The 15,401-nt window shown below is 45.1% G+C and overlaps 1 protein-coding gene across 2 annotated transcripts in view; it reads left to right on the forward strand.

Annotated features, from left to right (window-relative positions):
• The window catches only part of LOC311036246 (protein jagged-2-like), a 62,213-nt gene that overhangs the window by 34,932 nt on the left and 11,880 nt on the right, over positions 1 to 15,401 (forward strand). The window contains exons 6-19 of one of the 2 annotated variants that reach the window (XM_084044813.1): positions 3,693 to 3,823; positions 4,208 to 4,327; positions 4,826 to 4,939; positions 5,534 to 5,647; positions 7,906 to 8,019; positions 8,903 to 8,949; positions 9,367 to 9,546; positions 10,082 to 10,232; positions 10,696 to 10,860; positions 11,553 to 11,666; positions 12,934 to 13,047; positions 13,267 to 13,380; positions 13,584 to 13,700; positions 14,030 to 14,057. In XM_084044813.1, the coding sequence (XP_083900939.1) occupies positions 3,693 to 3,823; positions 4,208 to 4,327; positions 4,826 to 4,939; positions 5,534 to 5,647; positions 7,906 to 8,019; positions 8,903 to 8,949; positions 9,367 to 9,546; positions 10,082 to 10,232; positions 10,696 to 10,860; positions 11,553 to 11,666; positions 12,934 to 13,047; positions 13,267 to 13,380; positions 13,584 to 13,700; positions 14,030 to 14,057 (1,623 nt within the window). The remainder of the gene's footprint in view (positions 1 to 3,692; positions 3,824 to 4,207; positions 4,328 to 4,825; positions 4,940 to 5,533; positions 5,648 to 7,905; positions 8,020 to 8,902; positions 8,950 to 9,366; positions 9,547 to 10,081; positions 10,233 to 10,695; positions 10,861 to 11,552; positions 11,667 to 12,933; positions 13,048 to 13,266; positions 13,381 to 13,583; positions 13,701 to 14,029; positions 14,058 to 15,401) is intronic. The other variant, XM_084044814.1, reaches the window with a different exon arrangement.

Genomic DNA, 15,401 nt, shown 5'->3' on the forward strand with positions numbered 1-15,401 from the left:
GAGAGAGAGAGAGAGAGAGAGAGACTCAGTGAAATCCAATGGTTACATTTGTATATGCCCAGAGCTAAACGAACACTGAGGATTGTACAGTGTAACAGACAGACTGAGAAGAGGAGTGCAAGCGAGGAAATAACACATAGAGGAACGGAAAGCCAGGGAGAGTAGTAAGTATAACAGTAGGTCTGCGGTCTCCTCTGCGTCTGTCTGCTGTCCCACACTGTGGCCAGACAGACTGTCCGTGCTCCCACCACGGCATGCTGGGGCAGCATGTTAACCACGCCGAACCGCAGTGTTTGGATACAATAACACTACACCGCTCACAATACACACAAACCACTGTGTGCTGTCACACTCTCTGCAGCGTGCTGGGATTGATATGTCAATTAAGCTTGTGTCAGTGTGTGCGCACGTCGTGTTATTCAAGAAGCTAGTCGATTATGTCCTCTCTGCGCTGAAAGCCACCAGTGAAATGGCCTCTGTCAAATTTGTTCCACTGGTTGAATGAAGGGATTCTGTTTCCGTTTCTGCTGTGGGTCAAATTTGCATTGCCAAATTGCACTGAACTTAACCACTTGCATCCTGGCATGCGTTATAGGCAAAAAGTTTAAAAAGAATAGCATATCTACAAGTTGTGAGGTGTTGTGAGCTTGTTGATCGGCTATTTTCGCTATTCGTGGTATGACGTACATAGGGCTTAAGTAGTTGATAAACAAATTATCCTACTATAATTCTAGTAACCTCTGTTTGTCCGTTTGTTTGTAGTGGTGGTGTCACCACCCGGTTCTCCTCACGGTTCTCCTCAGTGGCTGGAGCAATTGCTCTGATTTTGCACACAGCCATTGACCATTACCATCTGAACTTAACTTTGAAGCCCATTTTTCAATTTCATCAAATCTCAGCTTCTTATTAGCGTTTCTGTGTGAAACAATGTCGCCTCCCGGGTTGCCAGATCATGTGCGCATATCCCCCCACGGATGCGTCGACCGGGTATGGTCTAGTTAAATTAAAATGCTATAGCCTAACTGGTCATTCATGTTACATTTTTAATATGATGAATATGATTAGAATATGTATTGTAGTTGTTTTTCAATGTTGCAAACAAAAGTAATCGAAAAGGCCCTTTCTCAGTTGCATGGGCAGCTACGTTTAGTACAAGTCAAGCTTAGCCAGCTGGCCGCTATACGTACTATTAAAAACATGTATTTTCCACTTTCTTGATAAGGCCTGCTTAGGCCATTTTAACTGAAGCTGTGTGTCATCCAACTTGCAGATTGTACCTCTTTTATAACCCTGTTTCCTGCATGTTCCTGTGTGGGGTGGGGGGGAAGCAAGGTATCAACTGTAAAACTACTTCAGCTTGGCGCCTCTCGTCTACAACCGTGCAGCACACTAGAGCACCCAGCAGTGCCGTATATCACCACCGCTAAGAGTAGACTTCTGTTTGGGTGGCGGCCATTTTGAAGTGTGTGTGTCTCAGTGAAGGAGGGGGGTATTGGCTCCTAAAATAGCCCCGACAGAGAAATGACAGGACAGGTGGGGCAAGGTTACCACTGGCCTTGAAATAACAGAGTGCTGCCATAAACCAACTGATTAGCTAACCCCTAACCGGCTGCCCTAACGGCCCTCGGCCCCCAAGACCCTCTTGGCCCCTTGGCCCCTCTGCCTGCTCTCCCTGGGGGCTCCTGCTTCTAGGCAGCCCCTCTCACCATTCCAACAAGGTCCTACTCTTCCTCTCTGCTGGTTCCAGGTTTAGACACGTTCCTACGGCAGAGGAAGAGGTCTGACACACGCACGCACGCACGCACACACACACACACACACACACACACACACACAGACAGACAGACAGACAGACAGACAGACAGACAGACAGACAGACAGACAGACAGACAGACAGACAGACAGACAGACAGACAGACAGACAGACAGACAGACAGACAGACAGACAGACAGACAGACAGACGCACAGTAGTAGTAAGGCATGCACACACAATGCGTAGTGGAATACACACTGTACTCACATAAACACATGGATGCATGCATGCGAGTAATACTGACACACATAGCACAGATGCACGCACGCAGACATGCAGGCATGTTGTATACAGGCAAGGACACACACACACACACACACACACACACCCACCCACACACACACACACACACACACACACACACACACACACACACACACACACACACACACACACACACACACACACACACACACACACACACACACACACACACACACACACACACACACACTCAGGAATGTCCCCTGGCACCCTGTCCTAAGATTAGGAGCTGCAGAGGGGGGTAATTCACCTTGATGAAGACGTTCTGTCTAGAGCCAAAGTTACTGTCACATTGTGACATTTCACTGTGACACAGTCGCAACTTCCCCAAATTGTGTGAAGTGCATGTGAATGAATCATTACCCCCAACATTTAAATGCATTTCAATTCTGATTCAATGGCAATCTTCTTTTAAGGCCAACTGTCGACCCTGTGATATTAACCTATGCAGATATCCAGATCCATAGCAGCTTTCACTAACACAACTAAGCCAACCAGTCTTATAGAGTTCAAACGAGAGCAGAACATTAACATAAAATTACTTACAGCTCATGCAGCACAATCAGAGCCAAACTCCTGAAGCCAAACAATTGCACTATTTGGGGAAAAGACCAATATTTCACCAGCAAAGAAGGTAATTTTGTTCCCCGAGTTGAGCAAGCGCTGCCTTAGAAGCTGGGTGTTCTAGGTGTGTTTGATTTAACAGTAGACAAATCTCATGTAGGTCAACCTTAATGAAGCATGTCTTACTTTTTTAAGTTGATAAATTACTTTTTTTGGCCACCCATTTCCACAGTTTTCCATGAAATCTCAGAGCCAACTCTCCCCCAAGTGACTGAGTGTCTCTGTTTGCCCTAAATCCCTGCACATGCTCCTCCAGGTTGTTGCTGTAAATAAGATTAATACTGTGTCTTGGTCATCTTGCCTGCTTAAACTGACCTTATTAATTTTATGTAAAAGCATTAAAACACTATTTTACCCTACTTTACTATATGTACTGTATATATATATATCACTGCTCACCCATGAGAACATGGAGCCAAGAGCTTTATGTATTACATTACCTCTTCTTGCCCACAAATGTTTTTTAAAAGGTTTTCCACCAAACATGTAGCCAAGACCCTCATGTGTCCTTGAGAGATTTCACGCCATTACAGACCACTAATTTATTTAATTTATCCAGCAACACACATTGAGAACAGGTTGGGCTTTGGTTTTAGTGACGGGATTAAACAACAAAATGTCTTAGGTGCAAAGGCACCGAACCCCTATCTGCTCACCTTAACCACTTGAATCCTGGCATCCGTATTCTGGGCATGTCATAAAAGGCGAAACATTTGGCAAACATAGGGGAACTGAATATTTCACAAAATAGTGAACATTCATTAAAAATAGAAGATTTACAAGCTCACATGTTGTGGCTCTTCTAAGCTACTTTCGCTATTTGATGCACAACAAAGTAAATAGGGGTTTTAGTGGTTAATAAAATATTAAAGTGCCCATTAAATACCTAAAATGTTGAAAGAAGTTGACTTCTGTGTATGACTAATCATCTCACTCTCCGTGTGTGTGTGTGTGTGTGTGTGTGTGTGTGTGTGTGTGTGTGTGTGGCAGGTGTAACTACGGCTGGCAGGGTCCGTTCTGTGATGAGTGTCTGCCCTATCCGGGCTGCGTCCATGGGTCGTGTAACGAGCCGTGGCAATGCAGCTGTGACAAGAACTGGGGAGGCCTGCTCTGTGACAAAGGTCAGACTCAACCGGCCAATCCTGGATCTGGCAATGTTAATGTAGGAGGAGCCAGTATAAGCACTTAGCCAATCAGCATTCGAGGAACCATCTATGGCGCGCGTTTAAAGTTTTACCATTTTTAGGAAAGAAATTCATAGTGCGTGCATCACTGTTACACATAAAGCTCATATTTACAATATCTGTCTTACAAGTGTCGTTTTTTTTATCACTTAAAATTGTCTCGCATAAGCCAGATTCCAGTGTGTGTGAAATAGCTTGGTTAGATGCATAAAGAGGCAGTTTGATTCAGAGAGACGGGTTAACAAACTCACACATGGACATTATGAAAAGCGCTCCTTTTGTACAAGGACACTGAGACATTCCTTGATATTTTCTGTGCAGATCTTAATTACTGTGGGACCAACCGTCCGTGCAAGAACGGAGGGACGTGTATGAACACGGAGCCTGATGAGTACAACTGTGCCTGTCCTGACGGCTACTCCGGCAAGAACTGCGAGATCGGTGAGTCAGCGAGTCAAACGCACCAGCTGTGTGCGGTTGAACACATATATGCATCTGCAAAAGCATGTCCTGTATAGCAGGGGGAAAATGCGATGTGTTGCTATCAAGGGGAACTTATATAGTAGGCTCAGGTTTTGAACAATTTTGTCAATCGGATGGACAACTGAAGCCTCTGTTAGTCTTGTTTGTTATTTCCTCTATATGAAAGTAATTGATTCAGTTACAAACCCCACCCCGGTCCATAGTGCACAATTCTCTCAGGCTAAATGTAAGGAATTTCTCAACTATTTTCTTAATAAGATTGAAAAGATCAGGACCAAGATTACTCCTGTCAGCAATGCGCTCCCCATTCCATCAAACACCTCGGTATCATTAAATCTCTTTCAACCCATCACTTGTCACACTCTAGAAGATATGATTCTGTCTTTGAAATCCTCCACCTCTCAATTGGATCCGATCCCTACTAAACTGTTAAACTGTCTGTCTCACTCTCTGTAGCGGAGCATGCCTGTGTGTCGAACCCCTGTGCTAACGGAGGGACTTGTCACGAAGTCCCCACTGGGTTCGAGTGCCACTGTCCTGCTGGCTGGTCTGGGCCCACATGTGCTAAAGGTCAGTAGCACTGTATTGACCTGAGATGTGGCCAAGTGAACTGAGCTCAGAACAGGAAAATAAGTTAGTCTACTGGCCAGTTGTCGTGCATGTGTTTAAAGGCATGTTTCAGGTGGGCAATTGCCCAGATAAAATTGAAGTACAGTATTACATGAAGGTAACTGATGATAATAGTAGAGTCTGTGTGTGTCTGATCTATGTGCGTGCATGTCTGTCTTTGGATTCACGTGCATGCGTGCGTGTATGTTGTGTGCCTCTCTGTCCATTTGTGTTAGTATGTGTGACTGTGTTTTTGTGTATGCATACATCCAACATTTTGATGTTTGAACATTTTGGTAGCACTTTTTGTTTTGTTCACTATGGATCATCAGTAAAAAATATGTTTTTTGCATCTGCCAAACCTCTGTGGACATTCCTTTTGTTATGTTAGTGTGCAAGCATTCCTTTTGTATTCTTGATAATTTGTTTGGCTTACGCACTTGACGGAAAACCCCTTTTTTGGACAATTCAACAAGAGCGCAAACATTTCTCTCATTTTTGTTGATATTTGAACAAAGCCAGACCTTACTGTGTGTGTGTGTGTGTGCGTTTCAGACACAGATGAGTGTGAGTCCAACCCCTGTGCTCAGGGTGGGACCTGTATCGACTTGGAGAACGGGTTTGAATGCATCTGTCCCCCGCAGTGGACGGGCAAGACCTGCCAAATCGGTAAGTCTCATGTCATATTAATTGGAGTTGTTATTAATTAACCACATGAAACCTAGCATCCCCATTCTGGGCATGTCATAACAGGCGAACATTGGGTGAAAATAGGGGAACATTCTGCAAAAATAGCCGATCTAAAAAAAAAAGGAGGGGACCAAGTATAGACCCGTGGGAGATCCCAGGCAACGAAGGGTTTAAGTGGTTAAATGAGTTAAATGAGAACCTTATTGAATTGATTATATGGAGTTAAAACACATGTGAGGGAGGGAAAGCCTGCCAAATATACATAGTAGTGTCTCACACTGTAGACATGTGTATAGATGATTTCTATTCATCTTTGATTCCTTTATCATGAGATTCTGATGCAAGACTATGGGATAATGTAACATAGTTCATACTTCTTTATCTTTGTTAATGTGTGAATCAGATGTGGGTGAAAGGGCGAAAGCCGTGGTTATTTTTGGCTGATTTGTCCTTTTGATGTATCGGTTGATCTGACCTTAAATTGAGCCTGCCCCTTGCATGTTTGATGACATTTTGCTGTGAACGTGTGGAGTGTAATTCTGTACGTGTTGCTGTACGTTGCACCAACAGTGAATGTTGTGTGTGTTTGGACTCGAGCCAGGAATACCCCCCACCCCCCACACTTGCCTGAGATATGCGTATATCTAATTTAGTTGTTTGTTTATTCTGCCATGTCGAAGCAGTAGTATTACTGCGGGGTGGCTACTAATATGAAAAGGGTGTGTGTGTTTGTGTGTGTGTGTGTGTGTGTGTGTGTGTGTGTGTGTGTGTGTGTGTGTGTGTGTATGTGCGTGTGCATGTCTGCATGCATGTCTGATGGAGAGAAACGATCATATGCAACTCAAGCCAGGTGACTTGAGTAAAGATATAAATAACCGCCCGCCTGGCAACTGCCTGCCTTGGAGACCAAATATACCCCACCCCGCGGTTATCTTTGGCTCTAGACTGGGGGGTATGGGGATGGGGGGAGTAAAATGGGCCGGTATGTACGCTACCGTGAGGCAAAGCAAGGACTCTCTTAACTGGGCATGGGCCCACTTCCATGGCACGTCTTAGCCCGACAGGGAGCCATAGCGACAGCAAGGCAGCAGCGGAAAGAGAGAGAAAGAAGAAGTACTTTATAACCTGTCAACACACATGCAGTGGTGGAAGAAGTACTCGTATTTTTGTACTTGAGTAAAAGTAGCAATACCACAGTATAAAAGTAATCTGTTATAATTAAAACTTTTACTTGAGTAAAAGTGCAAAAGTATTGCCAAAATATACTTCAAGTACCAAAATATACTTCAAGTACCAAAGTAAAAGTATATTTTCAAACTTTATCAAAAATAGTGTCGCAATACCTCAAAATTGTACTTAGTTACAGTACTTGAGTAAATGTACTTATGTAATTACTTTCCACCACTGCACACACGAGCAGGTAGTGATGAAGGGAGAGAAAGAAGGAAAGGAGGAAAGCGTTGGGGTTCTTGTGTTACGGGGGTTCTGTTATTCGCTGTCGGGCGGTTCCCCTTTCACGGAGCCATCGGTACCTGAGAGAGAGGGTGGGGGTGGGGGGGGGGGGGGGGGGGGGGAGGAGGAGGGGGGGGGGGAGAGTCGGGTTACAGCTGGCCAACAGGTGCTGCACCTCCTGGGAGGACCAGGAGTATTAATGCGGCGGGCGGTTTACAGTGTGGCGAGGCGGGCTGGGTGTGCGGCCGGCCTCTGAAACTGACCACTTGGAATGCGTCCGGCGCGGCCCGCAGGGAATGCGATAGAGAAATGAAGCCGACTTGGGCGGCAGGGGAGTGGAGCGGCCGCCAGAGACATGGAGACGTCAGGAAATGTGATCGGGGAACAAAAAAAAAATGGTAATCTCACTCTCCACAGAGTGAGTGGGAGATTTTTGTCCAAAAAAACAAACAAACCCTTTTGGAGCAGTTGGGGGTGAAATTTGTATCTCGGTTAAGATGGCATCGACCTCATCCCAGAATTGCTTAAATGTGATCCATCGCCCAGGTTAGATTACATTAATTACATTTATTACAGTAAGACAGATCAGGACCTCAGAACCCACATGAGTGTATTAAGGACCTTAGGTTGAGTTTCAGTGGATTGTACACCAGGAATCTACGCTTGGTGGTGGGGCTTGTAAGCAGGTTCTTAGCTTTCTCTCTGTCTTGCCTCTCTCTCTGTCTCCCCTCTTTCTCTCTCTCTCTCTTGTTCTCTCTCTCTCTTTCTCATGTCCATTTTTGCAGACGTTAATGAGTGTTTGGCGAAGCCATGCCTCAATGCTTACTCTTGCAAAAACTTGATTGGTGGATATCACTGCGCCTGCTTTCGTGGATGGTCGGGACAGAACTGTGACATCAGTCAGTATCAGTTGCTATTAGCTACTGTTGGCCTACGCTGTTAGCCTATATATCGGCATCTGTCTCCTTGCCTCAAGCGCTGTCTATTCTTCCCTGGTCTTTCTTACAGTGGTAGCCATTGTAAAAGTCCCCCTTCATGAATTCATCCTGCATCTGTGCTGCATTAATTCTGCAGACAGTTCTCTCTTAAATATTATACAGCCGAACCAAATAACCAAATGAAAATAATAGCATGGTGTATTTTAACTCGCTAATCATTTCTACTTTAAGAAGAGAGTAAAATGTAATTGTTTCAAATAATGAATGTCTTGGAATGGATCAGTAATGCTTAAGTTATGCTCCGTCGCACTATGGTGTCGCACGGCGAAAATAGCCAAACTCTAAGTTCGCAACGCCTCGCAGATGCGACGCGCAGTAGTTCATGCAGAAACATGCAGGAAATAACTTGGACTTGTACAATGCTACACCTGTAGCCTTTTAGGGCAGTCTATTTTCTACACACTGGCTTAACTATTACAGTTTCTATCTACAACTAAAATGGTTTGGGGTTTTTCCACATGGCAGGGAAACTCCTGGTGAAAATAAATCTTTTGTAAATTATTATTATTATTATTATAGGGCATTTTTCCCCCATCTCCAGCCTGGCTTCATTGCATGTGCTTTGTCTGCTTCATCATGTGAATCTGTGCACTGACTCTCTTCTAGGCACATGGATAATCTTGGGTAACCTAACAAAGGCTTTGAATAACCCTGTGAATGCACTGGTGTCTCTTTCCCTGTGCATGTTTACAGCACTCCTGCATGTTGCTCCTGTGGATCTAATGGACAGCCTCCGGTAGACTTGAATTCATATTTTTCCCTTCCATATTTGTTTGTCTTTCAGATGCCAACAGCTGCCATGGACAGTGTCAGAATGGAGGCACATGCAAGGTGAGAATCAGACATGTGGAGAAAGAAATAACATCTGCTCACGGTGTCTCAGTCGCATAACTGGTTCTCTAAAGCATTACATAAAAATGGAAATTAATTGTAGTTTATTCTCATGACATTTGACTGCATAACAGTCAGATGCATGGTGCAGTAGATAGACACAGTTTTCTTAAAAGAAAAAGGTACATTTGACTACATGAGACCTTTAAAGAATCAGGGGCAAAGTGGTTTTAGTAACTCAACCCGTCTTTACACAAAAGCACTTGTACAGTGAAATCGGATGCTCTGATTTGACTTCCAGTCCTGACTTTACAGTTCTGAAATGAAGCCATAATTCCCTGTACCTTTTGGAACTAGGAAAAAGACCATTTAATCCCGGTAAAAGTAAGAATCTTCCCGTGGATGTCTCTGTCATAGGAGGTGGCCAGGCGGTACCAGTGCGTGTGCCAACCGGGCTTTGTGGGCCGGCACTGCGAGGTTCAGAGAAACTGGTGTGCCAGTAATCCGTGCAGGAACGGGGGCAGGTGCCACTCCCTGCTGGACGGATTCCTTCATTCATGTAAATGCCCCCAGGGCTTCTCCGGCCCCACCTGTGAGGTGAGCGAGTGGCAGATCATTCTGGGACACTACACTGTTAAAAATGAAAGGTTGAAAGTGTTCATTTATTAATTTGTAACTCAGAGAGTGTACAATTGTAACCCAAAATTCCCCAGTGTTCATTTATTTACATACGGTTACATTTGTACACTCAGAGTTAAACGAACACTGAGGATTTTGCGGTGTCGAGACTTTATTCTACTTGAACATGTTCCTGCTGTGAATATGAGGCAATGCACTGTAAAAAAAATAATAAAATGAATTAAGACTGTTGGGAACTACATGGTTAAAAGCAGCAGTATTTCAGCAGCATGGGGAATTGTGAGTCAGCAACGGTTCATTCCAAACTGTAAATTAGCTTGATTTGAACTGACAAAAGTGTAATAGTTGGAACCTGAATTCAGTAAAAGCTTAATTAGTGACATTTTCCCAAAATCCAAAGAAATGTGTTTTTAACACTAGCCATTTACTGAATTCAGTTTACACCTCAGTGGCACTTAGAATTCATCCATCGACCTCCTTTCTCCGTGTGTAGAAACAGAGTAACCTGTGTGAGCCTGACCCTTGTCAGAACAAGGCTCAGTGCCACAGTGTGATGGGGGATTTCTACTGTGTCTGCCCCGACGACTACGAGGGCCGAACATGCTCCCAGCTCAAGGACCACTGCAAGACCAACCAATGTCAAGGTAACACTAAAGCCATCAATTTTTTATTTAGTCGTACGCCCGTGTCACTTGTCCAAAATAACCAATCTACAAACTCGCTTCTCTACCCGTTGTGCTGGTAGACTATGTAGCTATTCTCAGCGAGCAACATTACATAATGGTCAATGAACACAGGGACGCACTTTATCTATACTGTCCTTTTTTCACTCTGCTGTTAATTTGTGAGCTTGTATGAGGTGGACTGGCAATAACGTTTTTATGGGTCTAACTCAATTGTGAATGTAAAGCACATGCTCTCGCGTAGACTGAAGTGGTGACAGATGAGAAACATACAGTAGATATTAATTGCCTGTTCGTTGCTTGTAAACAAACTCCCGATTGTGATTTCAACCTCGTCGAGGCCCTAGCTCCTCATTTCTACCTCACTAATCACCTATCACGTTTCACCCGCCGCTCTCCTCTTTCCAATCTCGCACCAACACAGTGATTGACAGCTGCACCGTTGCAGTGGCGACCAACGGCACGGAGAAAGGGGTGTGGCACATCTCGTCCAATGTGTGCGGGCCTCACGGCCGCTGCATCAGTCAGCCTGCAGGAAACTTCAGCTGCTCCTGTGAGCCGGGATTCACTGGGGCCTACTGTCATGAGAGTGAGTCATTATTAGGACGTGCACGAGCACGCACACGCCCACACACACACATAGGTGTACTCCTCACGCAGACTAAACTGCATGCTCGCACACTGAGACACACTGACCGATCTATACGTGCACACACACGCATGCATGCACGCACGCACGCAGGAAAACGGACGGCTCCAACTACACACATGCTGTACTAGTACACACATTGGCACACATACACACTCCCAGAGGGACAGACAGTCCCAGATACACATGCACGTACAGACCCCCCCCTCCCCCCCCGGCCCAACCTCCACCAACCACACACACACACAGCAGGACTATATTTATCATCAGTTACCATCACAGTGCACCACATCATTCTTCTGGTAACAGTGTACCCCCGTCACTCTCACTTATCATCACCTTCTTAGACTGGTATACTTTTACACTCGGACGGTTTTGTCGCACACAGCAACACCGGTTACTGGAAATGATGATGGACTCAACTAAAACAAGATGACAAACAGCCGGGAGAGAGACAGAACATTTTTATTACATATTTTCTTTATGTAGTGACGCTTACTTCAACTCTTTGTCTCTCTTTCTCGCTGTCTGTCTCCCTCTCTCTCTCTCTTTCTCTCTCTCTCTCTCTCTCTCTCTCTCTCTCTCTCTCTCTCTGTGTCTCTCTCCCTTTGTCTCTGTCTCTGTATTTCCAGACATAAACGACTGCGTGTCGTCTCCATGTAAGAATGGAGGAACCTGTATTGATGGAATCAGCTCCTTCCAATGCATCTGTCCTGATGGATGGGAGGGCAGCCTCTGTGACAGTGGTGAGTGTGTGTGTGTGTGTGTGTGTGTGTGGACATACTGTACATACATGTGCCTGTGTCATTCTCAACCTTTTTCATTTCAAGGACCCCCAGTTTGATGTGCATGAGGACGGACCCACATTTGATATGATTTATTTAATTAATGAATACAAATGTTTTATCTCTGGGACCCCAATTTGCGTTTTGTAAAATCCTAAGTGTTTATTTAACTCTGAGAGTGTACAAATGGGTTATGAGTCCATTTGGACCCCTGGTGGTTGCCGGACCACACGTTGAGAAACACTGACCTAACCGACCCCAGAGGCAAGCCCAGTGCTCCCTCAATCTGTGTGACACATGCATGCATGCATTGCAGACAGACACACAGACAGACAGACAGATGGTGAATTAATTTATTTACTTGGATTCCCGATGCCTCCTGAAAAACATCAGACACTGTTTATGTATGAGAGACAGTGACAGGCGGACACGGAGAGAGAGAGAGACTAGCCACAGTATCTATGAATCACCCATAGAGTAAACTCTTCAAACCCTGTTTAAGCCTGGAGCATAGAAATGATTAGCAGGCTAACAATCCTGTGGAGACCACCACTGTCTGTCTGTCTGTCTATCTGTCTCTGTGTGTGTGTGCGTGTGTGTGTGTGTGTGTGTGTGTGTGTGTGTGTGTGTGTGTGTGTGTGTGTGCGTGTGTGTGTGCGTGTGTGCGTGCGCGTGCGCGCGTCGTTGGGCTAATTTATGCAATTACATTTGTGGCATTGGAAAAAAAAGCATTTTTTCCTTACATAAGAAATAAAGGGTCTGCATTCCTAAATACTTTGGAATACTCGTAGCAGGGGATATAAAACAAGAAATATTGCTGTAACATATATTAAAGAAATGCAGTATTTCGTGATGACTGCAGCTGAACTATGCATTCTATAGCCTATATATTTCTGTGAACTGCTGGGAGAGTATGGTGAGCTAAGTTACTTAGATCACTGGTTCTCAACCTTTTTTAAATTCAAGGACCTCCAGTTTGATATGAGCACTGAAGATTTGACAGTGTCGATTGGGCTCCCAGAGATAAAACCCTCAGTGTTCATTTAACTCTGAGAGTGTTCAAATGTGTACATTAACAGAGATACAGACTACTACAGTCAGACCTCACTTATATGGGGACCCCCGGGAACCCCCTCAAGGACCACTGGGGGTTTTCCAGACCACACATTGAGAAGCAATGGGTTGAATATGTTGAACATATACTGTATGTTGTTTCTCTGTTCTCCAGATGTGAATGAGTGCAGTAAGAACCCCTGTCTGAATGGAGGCCGCTGTGTGGACCTGGTCAATGACTTTTACTGCCACTGTGTTGACAACTGGAAGGGCAAGACATGCCATTCACGTGAGTGTCTGTGTGTGTGCGTGCACGTGTGTGCATTCTTTTAAAAATGTTTTTACCTGTGTTTCTATGAATCTATGATTAAAATGTGTCCCTGCACATCTGCGCTTTGATTTGTTTGCATGTACAACATCTGTATAGAATATTACACAGTATAATTTCTAACACTACACTAAATTCAACACTGAGAATATGACCGTGTCCGTTTGTATCCTCGTCCAGGTGAGAGCCAGTGTGACTCGACTACCTGCAGTAATGGAGGGACGTGTTACGACCACGGAGATTCGTTCCTCTGTAGCTGCTCCTCGGGCTGGGGAGGCAGCACCTGTAACACAGGTCTGCACTAATTACAGGCTGATTACAATGGTTGTAAAGGTGTAATAACGCTGTTATGGCGGGTTGTGCGCCTGTGGTCACAGGGCAAAGCAGCTGTTCGAGACGGGGCTTGGCTGTAGCGTTTTCTACCATTTCATGTTTTTCATCTCACTGATCCTCTCTCCTCTCCAGCAATCTAAATCCCTCTTTATTTGTGTCTCCAGCCAAGAACAGCACATGTGACTCTGGTCCGTGTGAGAACGGGGGGACCTGTGTCGGAGGAGGGGACTCCTTTACCTGCATCTGCAAGGACGGCTGGGAAGGACCCACCTGTGCCCAAAGTAGGACACTACTGGTTACTACTTAGTTAATAGATCAGCAGGAATCTAATTACTCTGAATCCATATGTTGTATTAGCTGAATAATTCAGTATTACATTTTAATAATGAATTATTCAGGCTCCTTTGTACTTCTATTTCAATGAATACAGTTGGTCAATTAATTACTGGTTAGATAACGCATAAAAAAGATTTCTCCCTTTTGATTTACTTCTGTTTTATTTTTGCATCCATTGTTTTTCATCTCTAATTCTCTCTCTCTGTCTCATTCCTTCTTTTTCTCTCCCTCACTTTCTTTCCCTCTTTCCATCTCTTTCCCCTTTTTCTCACAGATACCAATGACTGCAACCCACAGCCATGGTAAGTTGTAGGTTTTGTTGTGGCCCTGCAGGGAATGCAGAACACAGAGCTCTGCTCGTATAAATCTCAGACTTTGTTGGGGCTAAGCTGTTGGCAGGGTTTGATGAGCAGGTCTCTGGGTGTTATCCCGCCCCGGTCCAGTCATGCATAGTGGATGTTCTCAGTGTCGGGGGGTTTAGGGGGGCTCAGACAAGGGCCCACTGATCTTATCCTCTCAGTCTGATTTAATGCTGCGGGATTTCACCATTAAAGATTGGAAGATGGCGGCAGGATTTTCTAGATGGCGTGTGTGTGCACGTGCAAGTGTATATGTATGTGTGAGTGCACGCGTGTGCGTAAATTGGTGTGCACCTCTGTGTGTGTACGTTGTATTATGAAACTGTGACTTGTGCACATGTGAATGGAAGGAAAAAACAATCCTATGTAACTCTTCTCCTCCAGCTACGTACGCACACATGTGTGCGCGCGCGCGCGCACACACACACACACACACACACACACACACACACACACACACACACACACACAGCCACAATGACTGACAGGCGGATTAGCAGAGGTGGTGATGGGGGTGTGAAGAGACGCCCCCCGCTACCATTCACCAGCCTTGACCCCGGGGGTGGGGGGAGAGGAGGGAGGGCCGGCCGGCCGGCCTGTAGGCTCCGCTCAGTATGTGGTCAGCGGGGGATTTGCATATGAAGCCTGGACATTGATGAGGGATCAGCTTTTGGCGAGCTGACTGACCGACTCATTCCTTTCTCTGTTATCCTCCTTTCTGTTCCTCTGTTCTCTGCCCTGCATCTCCACCGCGGGAACAGACAGAGGGAAAGGTTGGGGCGGTTTGTCCGTATGTAAGAGTGGTCCAATGTAGTCCTATGGGTAGAGTACAGTGCCATTCCTTGTATAGGAACGGAAGGGCACTCATTTCCCTGACACTAACGAGGGTTAGGTGGCAAACATTGCGTTTATTGCCAGGATCTGCCCTAGTTACACCTGACCTTACCCTATTGAAATGCCCGTGCAACTAAATGGGTAGAACACTGCCAGGGTTGTGGGTTCCCATGGGTGACAGGGTGTCGCTAAAGCTTGATTTATACTTAGTTGTACGACGGTGTTGTACGTTTACGCTGTGAGCTTGTAGATTGGATATGTTTTGGCATGGGGCACCGGTGAACATTGGACTATAACAATGGTTCTCAAAGTGTTATAAGTGTTATATATCTGGGATCCTTGAGGGGATTTCAAATTGACTTTTATAACTCTATAACTCTCAGAGTGTACAAATGGAACCAAATGGACCCTTATACATGTCTATTTGGTTCCATTTGTACACGCTCAGAATGT

Source organism: Gymnoscopelus microlampas (assembly GCF_963454915.1).
Source record: "Gymnoscopelus microlampas genome assembly, chromosome: 20".
Classification (NCBI taxonomy): Eukaryota; Metazoa; Chordata; class Actinopteri; order Myctophiformes; family Myctophidae; genus Gymnoscopelus; species Gymnoscopelus microlampas.